Source organism: Chiloscyllium punctatum, chromosome 45, assembly GCF_047496795.1.
Source record: "Chiloscyllium punctatum isolate Juve2018m chromosome 45, sChiPun1.3, whole genome shotgun sequence".
NCBI lineage: Eukaryota > Metazoa > Chordata > Chondrichthyes > Orectolobiformes > Hemiscylliidae > Chiloscyllium > Chiloscyllium punctatum.
Window position 1 is genome coordinate 19,365,315 of NC_092783.1, and position 17,680 is coordinate 19,382,994.

A 17,680-nucleotide genomic window follows, 5' to 3' on the forward strand; every position below is an offset into this window, starting at 1 on the left:
CTTTTGGAATATTGTGTGCAATTCTGGTCTCCCTGCTATAGGAAGGATGTTGTGAAAGTTTAAAGGGTTCATAAAAGATTTACAAGGATGTTGCCAGGGTTGAAGGGTTTCATCTATAGGGAGAGGCTGAATAGGCTGGTGCTGGGGCTGTTTTCTCTGGAATTTTGGAGGCTGAGGGGTGACCTTATAGAGGTCTAAAAAAATCATGAGGGGCATGGATAAGTCTTTTCCCTGGGATGGGGGAGTCCAGAACTAGATGGCACAGTTTTAGAGTGAGAGGAGAAAGATTAAAAGGGACCTAAGGAGCAACGTTTGCTCACAGAGGGTGGTGTGTGTATGGAATGAGGTGCCAGAGGAAGTGGGGGGGAGGCTGGTACAATTACAACACTTAAAAGGCATCTGGATGTGTGTATGAGTAGGAAGGGTTTAGAGGGATATGGGCCAAATGCTGACAAATGGGACTAGATTAATTTAGGATATCTGGTTGGCATGGACGAGTTGGACAGTAGGGTCTGTTTCCATGCTGTACATCTCTATGGCTCTACATCCCCCAACACAGTACTCGGGACAGGATAATAATTTGAGGCATTAGTTTGAGAGTGGGTGAGGACAGGGAAGATCTGGGTCAAGGCCACTGAGCTCAGGTCAGGGGCAGTGTCTCTGTGTGCGTGTGTGTGTGTGTGGGGTCGGGACAGTGTCGCTGCGTGTGTGTGTGTGTGTCGGGGCAGTATTGCTGTGTGAGAGAGTGGACAGAGTGAGTGAGTGAGTGTATGGGAGGCAGGATATTAAGATCTCAGTAATGGCTCAGTGAGCAACCCTCTCACCCCGAAGTGAGGAGGCTGAGACTGAAGACAGCCTCAAGGCTGCCAATCTAGTGAGACAGGGTCAGTGTCATGTTTCCAAGGCTCTGTCTGATCTCTCAGCTCACTGTAAAAGATCTCTGTGGATAAATGGCTGGGGACCTCTTCCCTTTGGGTCCCCAGCCAATGTTCAATGCTCAACCCACATCAGTAAGAAACAGACAATCTGCTCATAGTCACACTGCGGTTTATGGGTTCTTGTGTACACATTGGCTGCCTTCATTCCTACTGTGCAACTTCCAAAGAACTCCATTGCCTGTTTGTGTTTGAGGAATCCAGAGGTTGGAAACAGTGCTATAGAAACACACTCTTTCTCTCAACCTGGGTAGAGGGAGTGCCTTTGACAAGGACCGGTGACCTCCTCCTTCCAGTGAGAGAACCAGAAAAAAGCTCTGCCTATCGACATACAGTAATCGAAGAATTTGGGGAGATTGAGAGGCGGCTGCCTACCGTGTCTGGGTCTCGCTGCACCTCCACAAAAGCAGAGTACTCCAGCAATCTGAGTTTAGTGGAGGCGATGGTTCGGTCTTGCCACACTGGGATAGTTGCAGGTGGTGAGAGAGGGCCCAACGGTTCATAACCTGCTGAAGAAACAAAACAATGAAATTAAACCCCACATTGTTTCAGTGTTAACTTTCAGTTGAGCAGAACTTTCTTTACTTCCCGTGTTCCAAATGACCTTAGAAATCTTCAAGATTCACTCTGCCCATCACCAATGCAGAAAGGCAGCAGTGTATACCATCTACTTGATACACAGCAGCAATGCACCAAGGCTCTTTAGACAACACCTTCCAAAACTCATGACCACTTCCACCTAGAAGGACAAGGGCAGCAGACACATGGGAACATCACCCTCTGCAAGTTCCCCTCCAAGCCACACACCATCCTGACTTTAATAGAAGTATATAGGATCCCTAAAGTGTAGAAACAGGCCCTTTGGCCCAACAAGTCCACACCGACCCTCCGAAGAGTAACCCACCCAGACCCATTCCCTGACCCTATATTTACCCCTGACTAATGCACCTAACCTACACATCCCTGAACACCATGGGCAACTTAGCATGGCCAATCCACCATCTTTGGATTGTAGGAGGAAACCAGAGCACCCAGGGGAAACCCATGCAGACACAGGAGAACATGCAAACTTCGCACAGTCACCCAAGGCTGGAATCGAACCTGGGCCCCTGGCACTGTGAGGCAGCAGTGCTAACCACTGATCTAGTGCCAGCCCCAAAGTCTCTTCTCCAAACTCACAGCTGGTCTTGGAAATACATTGCTGTTCCGTCAGTGTCACTGAGTTATAATCCTAGAATTTCCTCTCTAAGGGCATTGTGGGTCAACCTACAGCACATGGACTGCAGTGGTTTACGAAGATAGCTCACCACCCCCTTCTCAAGGGCGGTAAATGCTGGCCCAGCCAGCGGCACCCCTATCCTGTGAATGAATTATTTAGTTAGAAAACATATTTGGAAGGCCCGACAGCAAAGTGTTACTGCAGCAATTTTCTTGTTGTCCATGATCAGTTTATCTATTCTGTGTCTTTTGAGAATGCAACAGTGCCGGTGCTTTGAAATAGGTGGTGCTGTAACACCGTTAAGAGGTAAGCTCTCTCACTGTCACCTCCAAAAGGACTGGATCGCAGGACATCCTGGAGGGCTGGTCAATACCAAAACCTTGTGGTGTTTTCTGGTTCCCTAGAGATTGGAAACTAAAGCTGAGGGGATGAATACAGCACATATTGGCTCCTCCTAGTGGTCAGTATCGGAATAGTGTTTCTGACACTATCAAGGAAGCATCACCAGACCAAAATGTTAACTCTGGCTTCTCTTCACAGATACTGCCAGATCTGCTGAGCTTTTCCAGCAATTTCTGTCTTTTTTCCTGGCATTGGCTGTTCAGGCTGCCATGGTCTCAGAGCCTGAGAAATCTTGACCCTCCAAGGTAGACAGGCAATTAATGTCGCTAGGAGCCTTGTTAAGGGTAAAGTTAGGCAACTGACTGTGATGGGAGGGAGGAGGCAGGAGTGCCAAGACCCAAGAAACTGCCCTTCATGTTGGTTTGGAAGGAGGTAAAGCCTAAAGTCAGCAGCTAGCGGGGGTCCCAGAACCCAGGCCCAACCCGAGGGAGTTAGCTGGCTGTTCTCTCTCTACTTCTTATCAGAGTTTGTGAAAGGGGTCTTCATCTTCTTGGGGCAGTGTCTGTGTTGTTTACCTTGTCCTGCTGCTATCGCGACCTGCAAGGTTCATTGGCTCTCTAGCTTCAAAACCCCACTATTCCTGTGCACAGGAACCTTCTCCATGCCCATTATGGGCTCAAACACACTCAAATCATTTGTTTAATCAATTCCCCACTGGAAGCAGATGCAAGACCCAAATAAACACCCAGGTCCCATTTTGCATCTCCTTGCAAACATTAAGCCTTTTTTTGTGACAGTCAAATGGATCATGGCTGATCTATATCTTGACCATATTTACCCACCTTCGACTTGTCATTCTCATCACAACGAAACATCAATCCATCTTGGTTTTGACACTTACAATTGACCCAGCTTAGTTAGTCTGGTAACATTGTGGTTAATCTACATTCCATCCCTTCCAAGGTGTCACGACCATGGATCATGAACCTGGGTCACCTATGGACATATCAAACATTTAACTTCCAACATTTTGTTGAGATTCAGCCAAAATGACAGTGTATGTAAATCTGTGGCTGTCTGGAGAGGAATGTTGGAAAGTCACAACAGCTGATGTGACAAAAGCAGAAACTGAACTGTAATCTCCTGTAAGCATCCTGTAATAAGGGGAAAAAGAGTGACCAGTCTCTGTGAGAGAATATTTGCATTTTTCCCTTTCAAGAATAGTTAGGCAGAGGCTGAAGAGCGAGCTTTAACCCTGGGCTGGGCAGTTTTGTAGCTTGGCGCCCGAATGTGTGGGCTAGTGTGCTGTGAAGGCCACAGCTTTGAGTACTACCATTAACCACCTCTGCACTGTAGGTAAGGAAAGGTGCCGAAACTCACTCACTATGAGAGCTTCCATCCAAACAATTTCGAAAGGAACCAGGACAAAGGACTTCAAACAACCTGTAAAATCAAATCTCAAAAGCAACCACACAAAGTTCACCAAAACCCAAGATCATTTGAATCTTATCAGTCCTTGGGCTGACTTCTCATTACTAGTCTATGTGTTTGCATGTTGCATTATTATTTCTTCCTTCTTGCAAATAAACACACTTTTAAAACTCACAAAAGCCTGGTTACATCGGCTCTTTTGAAAAGATAAATTCATTTGGTCTGGGACAAAGGCCCCCACAAGGGACAGAATCCTTTATAAAGCAACCTGGTGACCAACGGAAGGGTTGGGTGATTGAAGAAGGGGAGACAGTTGAACCCCCCTCAGCCAGGTGCCTGACAATGTGGGGTTTCTCATCTGAATTACTCATCACTGGGGAACGTTGCCTCGGGTCTGTCATACCAATGGCCAACATACCTCCCTGAAGTGCAGCTTCCGGATCTCAATAGAGTCATAGAGTAACAGAGATGTACAGCATTCCTTGGATCCAACTCACCCACACCGACCAAATATTCTAAACTAATTTGGTCCCATTTGCCTGCACTTGGTCCATATCCCTCTAAAGCCTTCCTATTCATGTATCCATCCAGATGCCTTGTAAATGTTGTCTTTGTAACAGCCTCCACTACATTCTCTCTCTCTTTCTCTGGCAGTTCATTCCATACACGCACCACCCTCTGTGTGAAAAGGTTGCCCCTTAGGTCCCATTTATTCTTTCCCCTCTCGCCCGATACCTATGCCCCTCTAGTTTTGAACTCCCCTACCCCTACCTTGGCCATTTACCCTATCCATGCCCCTTCATGATTTTATAAGCCCCTATCAGGTCACCCCTCAGCCTCTGACATGAGAGAGAAAATAGCCCCAGCGTATTCAGCCTTTCCCTAAAACTCAAACTCTCCAACCCTGGCAATATCCTGGTGAATCTTTTCTGAACCCAACTAGCAATCTATTCTCTAGCTGAAGTTGCACGTAATATAATTTCTTCCCCCTTTGTATTCCAACCCAATGACATTTGTTCAACATCCAAATGGTTTAAATTCATCCCAGATTTATATTCTGCACCCAACCCATTCCAAAATGTATAGACCAATAGATTCAGAGTACAAGATGAGAAAGAGATTGAAGTCTTCAGAAAATTGTGCACACAATGAACATGGATGAAATCTTCCGAACCTGCTTGCTGGGACAAATCTGGCTTTGAGACTCTGCACCTTAACACATATGGCTCTGGGTGTACTCACTTGCAATGGATGGTGGTACCGCTGGCTGAATGGGGTATGATGGTTGGGCGAATGGCTTCACACTGCAAAAGGAACGAAACGAGACAAGTGGGTTAGTGCCTGCAAACAGTCCTGGTGGTGGTGGTGGTGGTGAGGAACAGCACAGTTCAACAACAGAATTGCCCAATGCTCCAGACATTCTCCATGGCCCAATCCAAGTAACGTCTTCCAAAAGAGGACTCAGGCATCTTGGGTCAGTTTCTGATCTCAGCTGTAAGGCAGACCTCCTGGCCTTCGACCTTTGGACATCCTTACCTACCATTGAGAGGCTTCAGTCTGCTACAATTTTGAATGAATTGAGATGTTTGATGGGATTGGAGAAATTATAGCTTGAGATTTTTGGCCTTTAATCCTTGAATGACTGGTGGAGTGACTGGAACCAGAGCCAAGTGGATCTCTTTGACTATGAGATCCCTGATTGGAGTTGTTAACAAGGGAGCCCTGGCTGACAGATATAAACAGGAGATTCAGAGAGTCTCCTCAGTGTAGGGACTGATGGGAGCCCATGTACAGTGCACATGTAAATAACGGGTGACTTAGTGACGGGATACCAGCCTCAGTGAAGTTATTTAAACTGGAATCAGCTTTTAGGTAAAATAAATGCCCTTTTTTAGGGCAAAGGTCGCAAGGTCAGGTTTTACATGACTCTGTACTTTCACATGGAATCCAAACCCCAGACCTGGGGAGCAAGGAGAATGGCAAATAGAATTAAGGAGAATCCAAAGGGTTTTTACAAATACATTAAGGACAAAAGGGTAACTAGGGAGAGAATAGGGCCCCTCAAAGATCAGCAAGGTGGCCTTTGTGTGGAGCTGCTGAAATGGGGGAGATACTAAATGAGTATTTTGCATCAGTATTTACTGTGGAAAAGGATATGGAAGATACAGACTGTAGGGAAATAGATGGTGACATCTTGCAAAATGTCCAGATTACAGAGGAGGAAGTGCTGGATGTCTTGAAATGGTTAAAGGTGGATAAATCCCCAGGACATGATCAGATATACCCTAGAACCCTGTGGGAAGCTAGAGAAGTGATTGCTGGGTCTCCTGCTGAGATATTTGTATCATCGATAGTCACAGGTGAGGTGCAGAAAGACTGGAGGTTGGCTAACGTGATGCCACTGTTCAAGAAGGGCGGTAAAGACAAGCCAGGGAACTATAGACCAGTGAGCCTGACCTTGGTGGTGGGCAAGTTGTTGGAGGGAATCCTGAGGGATAGGAAGTAAATGTATTTGGAAAAGCAAGGACTGATTAGGGATAGTCAACATGGCTTTGTACATGGGAAACATGTCTCACAAACTTGATTGAGTTTTTTGAAGAAGTAACAAAGAAGATTGATGAGGGCAGAGCAGTAGATGTGATCTATATGGACTTCAGTAAGGCGTTCGACAAGGTTCCCCATGGGAGACTGATTAGCAAGATTAGATCTCATAGAATAAAGGGAGAACTAGCCATTTGGATACAGAACTGGCTCAAAAGGTAGAAGACAGAGGGTGGTGGTGGAGGTTGTTTTGCAGACTGGAGGCCTGTGACCAGTGGAATGCCACAAGGATCGGTGCTGGGTCCTCTACTTTTTGTCATTTACATAAATGATTTGGATGCGAGCATAAGAGGTACAGTTAGTAGGTTTGCAGATGACACCAAACTTGGAGGTGTAGTGGTCAACGAAGAGGGTTACCTCAGATTACAACAGGATCTTGACCAGATGGGCCAATGGGCTGAGAAGTGGCAGATGGAGTTTAATTCAGATAAATGCGAGGTGCTGCATTTTGGGAAAGCAAATCTTAGCAGGACTTATACACTTAATGGTAAGGTCCTAGGGAGTGTTGCTGAACAACTAGACCTTGGAGTGCGGGTTCATAGCTCCTTGAAAGTAGAATCGCAGGTATAAAGGATAGTGAAAAAGGCGTTTGGTATGCTTTCCTTTATTGGTCAGAGTATTGAGTACAGGAGTTGGGAGGTCATGTTGCGGCTGTACAGGACATTGGTTAGGCCACTGTTGGAACATTGCGTGCAATTCTGGTCTCCTTCCTATCAGAAAGATGTTGTGAAACTTGAAAGGGTTCAGAAAAGATTTACAAAGATGTTGCCAGGGTTGGAGGATCTGAGCTACAGGGAGAGGCTGAACAGGCTGGGGCTGTTTTCCCTGGAGTGTCGGAGGCTGAGGGGTGACCTTATAGAGGTTTACAAAATTATGAGGGGCCTAGATAGGATAAATAGGCAAAGTCTTTTCCCTGTGGTCGGGGAGTCCAGAACTAGAGGGCATAGGTTTAGGGTGAGAGGGGAAAGATATAAAAGAGACCTAAGGGGCAACTTTTTCATGCAGAGGGTGGTATATGTATGGAATGAGCTGCCAGAGGATGTGGTGGTGGCTGGTACAATTGCAACATTTAAGAGGCATTTGGATGGGTATATGAATAGGAAGGGTTTGGAGGGATATGGGCCGGGTGCTGGCAGGTGGGACTAGATTGGGTTGGGATATCTGGTTGGCATGGACGGGTTAGACTAAAGGGTCTGTTTCCATGCTGTACATCTCTATGACACTATGACTCTGTAAGTGATCCTGAATTAGAGAAAGATTTATTGATAAATGCATCAAGGTTTTTGCTCTTGCCAATTCAATGTTATTTACCAGCGATCTTTAATGTGAGTGTAAGTGTTTGGGGTGAATGAGTGTCAGCAATAGAGCTGCAGTCTAGCAAAATCAGCATTACAATTTTCGGATAAATTGTAAGGGAAAGATAAGAAAAATAGGGGGATGGAGAAATGAAAAGGAATTGAAAGCTGAATCACGACACAACAGAAAACAATCCAACAAAGACAGTACAGAAGATTTTGTGTAAATATTCGATCTTTCGGTCCAGACTTTCGCTTTGAAACAATTCACAAATGCCTCCAGCCACACTGGGAAGCTGTCAAACATCAGCAGTCTCTCAGTTACATTAAACCGTGGAGCTCAACAGGTTAAACAGTTATCCATCACTTCCTGAATGAGGACAGCCCTCACACAACTTAAAATGTGGGCCCTACATCGAACATCGCACAGCACTTTCCTTCCTAAAGGAAAGAAAGTGGAAATACAAGTGATGACTGGCCTATTATGCTGCTGTGAGAGACTCTCCACCTGTCCCCACCCACTTCATGTTGATGCCAATCTCCATTTGCTATTACTTAATCCACCAGTTAATCTGCACTCTCTCTCCAGCCTTCTGTTAACCCTTACTGACCACGCTCTCACCTATAGCAAAGGAACAGGAGAATTTAAGAGCTCTCAAAAGACCCATTCGAAGTTGGGAGTGACAGAAAAATAGCAATCAGTCAATGTTTTGAAGTTGCACTAACAATGGTAAGCAGTTTTTAAAGAGGACATGCAGGAAATATAGAGAGTGCAGGATTTGTAAGAAAATTGAAAAGTGGTAATGTCACTGGACGAGTAATCCAGAAGCCCAGCTAACGCTGTGAGGGTAGCATGGTGGTTAGCACTGCTACCTCACAGCACCAGGGACCCCGGTTCAATTCCAGCCTCGGGAGACTGTCTGTATGGTGTTTGCACATTCTCCCCGTATCTGCATGGGTTTCCTCCGGGTGCTCTGCTTTCCTCCCACAGTCCAAAGATGTGCCGGTTAAGTGGATTAGTCATGGGAAATGCAGGGTTACAGTGATAGGATGGCAGTGGGGGTGAGTCTGAGTGCGACGCTCTTTGGAGGGTCGGTGTGGACTTGATGGACCAAATATACCACACTGTAGGGATTCTATGACTCTATAAGTATAGATTTAAATCTCCTATTAAAATAATAGAACGTAGAACATTACAGCGCAGTACAAGCCCTTCAGCCCTCGATAAAATAAAATCTGGAATTGAAAGCTAGTTTCGGTGATGAAACTATCATTGCATAAACCTAGTTGGGTCCTTCAGGGAAGGAAATCTGCCATCCTTGCTTGATCTAGCTGACATACATCTTCACTGCCCTCTGCTATGGCCCAGCAAGCTGCTCAGTTCACCAGCAGATTAGGATGGGCAGAAAATATTGGCCTCACCAGTGATAACCACATCAACATGAAAGAATTAAAATAACACTTCAGCTGCAGAGCTAACTATTGGAGTGGACACTGGCTTCCAACCAATGGTTAACCGTGGATTGTCACCTCACACAGTGAATGCTCAGCCATACCAATCAACAACAAACAAGGAAAGATGAACATTGGACCCAGCCCTAGAAAAGGCTGCTCCTGGAAACTGGCCAACACATCTGTTCCCCTTTACGACAGTTGAATTTGCACAGCATGTTATTCTCCAGAGTCTTCACTTCAGAACGTTTTCTCGTTCATTTTTGGGAGCGTTCCAGTGGAAAAATCAAACGCTAGGTGTTTAGACAGTTTTAAAAGAAAATCAGATGTTGCTATGAGCTCACCCGACAGTCAGGATCCAAGCTCATGGCAAATGGGGTAGGGTCAGCTCTGAGAAGTGAATGCAGTGCTAAACTCACATAAAGTGAAAAGAAGGAAGATGAAACATATTCACCCATACCCACCTCACCCTCACCCACACCCACCCCCTCCTCACCCATACCCACCTCACCCTCACCCACCCCCTCCTCACCCATACCCACCTCACCCTCACCCACCTCACCCTCACCCACCTCACCCACACCCACCCCCTCCTCACCCGTGCCCACCTCACCCTCAACCACACCCACCTCACCCACCCCCTCCTCACCCACACCCACCCCCTCCTCACCCACCCCTTCCTCACCCTCACCCACCTCACCCACACCCACCCCCTCCTCACCCACCTCACCCTCACCCACACCCTCCTCACCTACACCCACACCAACTTCACCCTCACCCATACCCACCTCACCCTCACCCTTCTCACCCACACCCTCCTCACCTACACCCACACCAACTTCACCCTCACCCATACCCACCTCACCCTCACCCTTCTCACCCACACCCTCACCTACACCCACACCAACTTCACCCTCACCCATACCCACCTCACCTACACCCTCCTCACCCTCACCCACCTCACCCTCACCCTCACCCACACCAACTTCACCCACACCCACCTCACCCTTACCCACCTCAATTTCACCCTCACCCACACCCTCCTCACCTACACCCACCTCACCCGCACTACCTTCACCCTCACCATTACCCACCTCACCCTCACCCACATCAACTTCACCCTCACCTACACCCTCCTCACCCTCACCCACCTCACCCTCACCCACACCAACTTCACCCACACCCACCTCACCCTTACCCACCTCAATTTCACCCTCACCCACACCCTCCTCACCTACACCCACCTCACCCGCACTACCTTCACCCTCACCATTACCCACCTCACCCTCACCCACATCAACTTCACCCTCACCCACACCCTCCTCACCCACACCCACCTCACCCACACCCTCCTCACCCACACCCTCCTCACTCTCACCTACACCCACTTCACCCTCACCCACACCCTCCTCATCCACACCCTCCTCACCCACACCCTCCTCACTCTCACCTACACCCACTTCACCCTCACCCACACCCTCCTCACCTGCACCCACCCCCACCCCCATCTCACCCACCCCCACCTCATCCACATCCACCCCCACCCCTAACTCACCCACACCCACCTCACCCATATTTACCTCACCCATACCCACCTAACCCACACCCACCCCCACCCCATCTCACCCACACTCACCTCACCCACACCCTCCTCACCCACTCACCTCACCCACACCCATACCCACCTTACCCACACCCATACCCACCTCACCCACACCTACTTCATCCACACTCACCTCACCCACACCCACCTCACCCACACCCTCCTCACCCACACCCACCTCGACGATAAACATTACATATGCACAAGATTAGGTGCAGGAGTAGCCATTCAGGCCGTTAAAATTGATGAGCCATTTAATAAGATCACAGAGTCATTGAGTCATACAGCACTGAAACTGACCTTTCGTTCCAACCAGATAGTGCTGACCATAATCCCAAACTAAACCCGTCCCGCCCACCTGCCTGCTCCTGGCCCATATTCCTCCAAACCTTTTCTATTCATGTCCTTATCCAAATGTCTTTTAGATGTCGTAACTGTACCTGCATTGAGCACTTTCTCTTGCAGTTCATTCCACAACTGAACCACCCTCTCCTGGCCCTCAGGTCCCTTTGAAATCTTTCCCCTCTCACCTTAAAAATATGCCTCCTTGTTCTGAACTCCACAAGCCTGGGGGAAAGGCCTTTGCTGTTTACCTTATCCATACTCCTCATGATCTTATAAACCACAAATAGATCACCTCTCAACCTCCTATACTCCAGTGAAAGAAGTCCCAGTCTCAAACCCTCCATTCCTGGCAACACCCTGTCGAAGTTTTTTGGAACCCTCTCCAGTTTACAGCATACTTTCCATAACAGATCAATTGACTCTCTTTATCAATCAATCAATCATGAAATCTATTCAAAGAAGAGCGAACATCTGTATGTCAATAGATAACAACCAGAATGTTTTTGCTCCAAGGGGTCCATTCATTTTGCCCCTGGTACACATGCAATGCACTCAAATGTTATCCAATATCACATGCTCAGCCTTCCACACCCAAATAGATTTCAATCTGTATCTTTGTTAATTGGTAGCCACTTTAGCATGAGATGAGGTGAAATTAAGGGCTGGGTCAGTCAGTCTGTGGTACAGAGTGGGCCTGGGATACAGAGTGGGACTGGAATACGGAGTGGGACTGGAATACGGAGTGGAACTGGAATACGGAGTGGGACAGGGATATGGATCGGGACTGGGATACGGAACGGGACTGGGATACGGAGTGGGACTGGGATACGGAATGGGACTTGGGTACGGAGCGGGACTGGGATACGGAATGTGACTGGGACACGGAGCGGGACTGGGACACGGAGCGGGACTGGGGTACGGAGTGGGAGTGGGACTGGGACACGGAGCGGGACTGGGACACGGAGCGGGACTGGGGTACGGAGCGGGACTGGGGTACGGAGTGGGACTGGGATACGGAGTGGGTCTGGGATACGGAGTGGGACTGGGCTACGGAGTGGGACTGGGCTACGGAGTGAGACTGGGGTACGGGGCGGGACTGGGATACGGGGCGGGACTGGGCTACGGAGTGGGACTGGGCTACGGAGTGAGACTGGGCTACGGAGCGGGACTGGGACACGGAGTGGGACTGGGGTACGGGGCGGGACTGGGATACGGGGCAGGACTGGGATACGGAGCGGGACTGGGATATGGAACGGGACTGGGATACGGAACGGGACTCGGGTACGGAGCAGGACTGGGATACGGAGTTGGACTGGGATGCGGAGTGGGACTGGGATGCGGAGTGGGACTGGGATATGGATCGAGACTGGGGTACGGAGTGGGACTGGGATATGGATAGGGACTGGGATAAGGAGCGGGACTGTGACACGGAGTGGGAATAGGATACGGAGCACGACTGGGGTATGGAGCGGGACTGGGGTACGGAGCGGGACTGGGATACGGAATGTGACTGGGATACAGAGTGGGACTGGGACACGGAGTGGGACTGGGATACGGAGTGGAACTGGGATACGGAGTGAGACTGGGCTACGGATCAGGACTGGGACACGGGGCGGGACTGGGGTATGGGGCGGGACTGGGATACGGGGTGGGACTGGGATACGGAGTGGGACTGGGATACGGAATGGGACTGGGGTACGGAGCAGGACTGGGATACGGAGTTGGACTGGGATGCGGAGTGGGACTGGGATGCGGAGTGGGACTGGGATGCGGAGTGGGACTGGGATATGGATCGAGACTGGGGTACGGAGTGGGACTGGGATATGGATAGGGACTGGGATAAGGAGCGGGACTGTGACACGGAGTGGGAATAGGATACGGAGCACGACTGGGGTATGGAGCGGGACTGGGGTACGGAGCGGGACTGGGATACGGAATGTGACTGGGATACGGAGTGGGACTGGGACACGGAGTGGGACTGGGATACGGAGTGGGACTGGGATACGGAGTGGGACTGGGACACGGAGTGGGATTGGGATACGGATCAGGACTGGGACACGGAGCGGGACTGGGATACGGAATGGGACTGGGATACGGAGTGGGACTGGGATACGGATTGGGATTGGGATATGGACGGGGACTGGGATATGGAGTGCTACTGGGATACGGAGTGGGACTGTGGTACAGAGTGGGAGTGGGACTGGGACACGGAGCGCGACTGGGACACGGAGTGGGACTGGGATACGGAGTGGGACTGGGATACGGAGAGGGACTGGGACATGGAATGGGATTGGGATACGGAGTGGGACTGGGAGACGGAGCAGGATTGGGATACGGAGCGGGACTGGGATACGGAGTGGGACTGGGGTACGGAGCGGGACTGGATACACAGCGGGACTGGGGTACGGAGTGGGACTGGGATACGGAGCGGGAGTGGGACTGGGCCACGGAGTGAGACTGGGCCACGGAGTGGGACTGGGCTATGGAGTGGGACTGGGATACGGAATGGGACTGGGGTACGGAGCGGGACTGGGGTACGGGGCGGGACTGGGATACGGAGCGGGTCTGGGATACAGAATGGGACTGGGATACGGAACGGGACTCAGGTACGGAGTGGGACTGGGATATGGAATGGGACTGGGGTACGGAGCAGGACTGGGATACGGAGTTGGACTGGGATGCGGAGTGGGACTGGGATATGGATCGAGACTGGGGTACGGAGTGGGACTGGGATATGGATTGGGACTGGGATATGGATAGGGACTGGGATACGGAGCGGGACTGTGACACGGAGTGGGAATAGGATACGGAGCACGACTGGGGTATGGAGCGGGACTGGGGTACGGAGCGGGACTGGGATACGGAATGTGACTGGGATACGGAGTGGGACTGGGACACGGAGTGGGACTGGGATACGGAATGGGACTGGGATACGGAGTGGGACTGGGACATGGAGTGGGATTGGGATACGGATCGGGACTGGGACACGGAGCGGGACTGGGACACGGAATGGGACTGGGATACGGAGTGGGACTGGGATACCGAGCGGGACTGGGATACGGAGCGGGACTGGGATACGGAGCGGGATTGGGATACGGAGTGAGACTGGGCTACGGAGTGGGACTGGGATACGGAGTGGGTCTGGGATACGGAGTGAGACTGGGATACGGAGTGGGACTGGGATACGGAGTGGGACTGGGGTACGGGGCGGGACTGGGATACGGAGCGGGACTGGGAGACGGAGCAGGATTGGGATCCGGAATGGGTTCTGGGATACGGAGCGGGACTGGGATACGGATCGGGACTGGGACACGGAGTGGGACTGGGATACGGAGCGGGACTGGGATACGGAGCGGGACTGGGATACGGAGCGGGATTGGGATACGGAGTGGGACTGGGATACGGAGTGGGTCTGGGATACGGAGTGGGACTGGGATATGGAGTGAGACTGGGCAACGGAGTGGGACTGGGGTACGGAGTGGGAATGGGATATGGAGTGGGAATGGGGTACGGTGTGGGACTGGGGTACGGAATGGGACTGGGATACGGAGTGGGACTGGGGTACGGTGTGGGTCTGGGATACGGAGTGGGACTGGGATACGGAGTGGGACTGGGGTACGGAGTGGGTCTGGGATACGGAGTGGGACTGGGCAACAGAGTGGGACTGGGACACCGAGTGGGAATGGGATACGGAGTGGGAATGGGATACGGAGTGGGACTGTGGTACGGTGTGCGACTGGGATACAGAGTGGGACTGGGGTACGGACGGGACTGGGATACGGAGTGGGACTGGGATACGGAGTGGGACTGGGATACGGAGTGGGACTGGACCTGTGCCAGGGCTGGACGAGGTGCTGCCCCCTTCCAGGGCCCGGTGACGATTGTGGACGGGTGCAGTGGGCCTTTCCCTTCCTGTGGATCGCCCCGGTTACGGGGCCTGTCGTCCTTCCACAGCAGGCAGGTGGTCTCGTCTGGGGCCCAGCAGCTGACCTCAAACTCGGGACCTGGGCACCCCGACTGTTTAATTAAAACAAAGCATCACAAAGCCCACAGGCTGTAGGCTCGTGGTGGATCCCTGTGAATTATGTAACTCAGTGACCCGTGAGGCCGAGTCACTGAATATATTTAAGAAAGAAATAGATTTCTAGAAGCTCAAGATGTTACGAGGTCTTGGGAGAGAATGGGAGGTTGGTGTTGAGATTGTGGATCAGCCATGATTATTTTGAATGGGCGAGCAGCCTTAATGGGTTGAACAGCCTTCTCCTGCACCTACTTCCTATCTGTCTATGCTTCAGCTAGCCTCAACCCTGCTGACGCTGTAGGTGCGATGGGATATGGAGAGGAACAAGTTCCGGGCCTAAATTAGAACCGTATTTGACAACAGACAGAGTTCAACACCACAGAATATTCGACATTGAAACTAAATCAATTGAAATATTTCTCACTGTGATGTGAAAACACCACAGGGAAATGTGAATTTAAAGGATTTCTCGACAGATGTCTCGGCCAGAGTTATTTACAATCATGCTGCTTTTCCCTGCGTTCCGTTCAGTGGCTCTCGTGAGTCTATAGTTAGTTTGGGGTTTGGGAGTACAGCTGCAAAACTCCATAGCAACTAAACCCATCTGTGTCAGGAGTGGGATAATGCCCACAAATTGATTTTTTATTTTGTACATGAAACAAGAATGCATTTTTGAAATGTTATTGTGCAAAATCAGAAGTTAACTGTGATATGAATATTTTCGGCACTAATTTTACTGGCTGTGGCTGTGTTACAGTGTGTGAAATGCTTGGGAGGCTTAGTGCTGTTCTGCGAGTGGTATCCCCCATGATCCTTTATTAAAAGGTACAGTAAAATAAGTTTGCTATAATTATAAAGACAAATTTCTACATACTTACAAAGCCCAGGAATCTATTGGTTTCACAACCTGCCTTGCCACCAACCACTTCATCAATTATCTTTGCAGTAGAAATCGCATAGAATTGTATACATTACTTTTATACTCCCTCTTTCTAACAAAATGTTAGAAAGGTTAAGGTCCCTGTCTCCATCTTGCTGAGTCCCCTTGCAGCATGACATGCTGAGGGAAGTGTGTCTATGATGCGTACAAATTGTTTAGCTTCAGCCCAGCCATGCAAGTGCCTGTAACTGCAGTGTTCCTAGGTAAAGGCTGTAAATGCTGAAATAAAGGTTTAATTGGATTCCATAGAAACACGTGATCCACGTCTCATTCATTTGTTATGGGTGCTTACATAAGTATCACAGCACAATGGTTGAAGATTACCAGCAACATCCTCACTTCACAGTTCTCAGCATCCACTTTCACCTGCCTTACCACCTTCTCTTTCAACTCCTTCACTGTTGCTACATTATCAAACTGCTTATCTGAGGTACAGTAGTGGATGAACAGAAGTTTTCTCCAACTGAACACTGAGAAGACTGAAATCATTGCTCTTGTTCCAAATTCCATTCCCTAGTTACCACTCCATCCCTATCCCAACAACAGTCTGTGATTAAATCAGTCCTTTGGTGTCATAATGGGACCCAAGGTAATCTTACATCTCAAAACCATGCTGTCTTTAAGACTATGTCTTAAGTTGCAGCAAGACCCGTTCTCCCATCTCCCCTGTGCTCACAGGCTGATGGTCAAACAACACCTTGATTTTAACATTTTTCATCCTTGTTTTCAACTCCTTCTTAGCCTTTCCCTACTTTTCTTTGTAATTCCTGCCAGCCTTGCAACCCTCTGCGTTGTCTGCACCCCTCTCATTCTGGCCTCTTCCCTATTATAATTCTTCCACCATCAGAGGCAGTGGATTCAGATGCCTGGGCCCCAATGCCTCACTACATCTCCACGCCTCACCTTCCTCCTTTAAGACACTTCTTAAAGCCTCCATCTTTGACCTAATGTCACATTATGTGGCATTGTACCACATGTTATTTTATAATCTTGCTGTGAAACACCTTGGGATGTTTCATTATATTAAAGGCTCTATACTAGTTATGTTAAAGGCCCTGTCCATCCAGTCCTACATTCCTTTTAAATTTTATTTAACACAGATTGCTCAAATTCGATAGAGCCTTCCCACAGATAATCATCAACGTGCATCATAAAGATGTCTGATGACTTCCTTTTGTGATGCCATTATTGCTGGACCTGCATTCAACTGAATGCAACCTACTTTCAGCAAGTTCATTATATAATGATATTTTGAGTCACACCTAAAACTATACCTGAGCGTCCCTGGTGGTCATTTCCCCCAATTTCCTGTCGCCTGCTACAATTGCCAGAGGTGTCGCTATCCCTATCCTCACTCCTTTTAGTTACAATTCCCCTTTTGTATTGGCACCATGTCAGCAATCTGGGGACAGGGAATTAATATTTCCCCAGGAATCTTTTCAAGTTTCTAACATCTGTTCCAAAAGCATTTTGTTCTGAAAATGTCAGTCCAGTTA

The 17,680-nt window shown here is 49.3% G+C and overlaps 1 protein-coding gene across 12 annotated transcripts in view; it reads right to left on the reverse strand.

Annotated features, from left to right (window-relative positions):
- LOC140467201 (transcriptional enhancer factor TEF-5-like) overlaps positions 1-17,680 on the reverse strand; it is a 262,516-nt gene that overhangs the window by 19,368 nt on the left and 225,468 nt on the right. For 10 of the 12 annotated variants that reach the window (XM_072563398.1, XM_072563404.1, XM_072563409.1 and 7 more), the window contains 2 exons: positions 5,170-5,231; positions 1,311-1,444 (listed from right to left, as the gene is read on the reverse strand). In XM_072563398.1, coding sequence (XP_072419499.1) covers positions 1,311-1,444; positions 5,170-5,231 — 196 coding nt within the window. The remainder of the gene's footprint in view (positions 1-1,310; positions 1,445-5,169; positions 5,232-17,680) is intronic. The other 2 variants (XM_072563403.1, XM_072563410.1) reach the window with 1 other exon arrangement.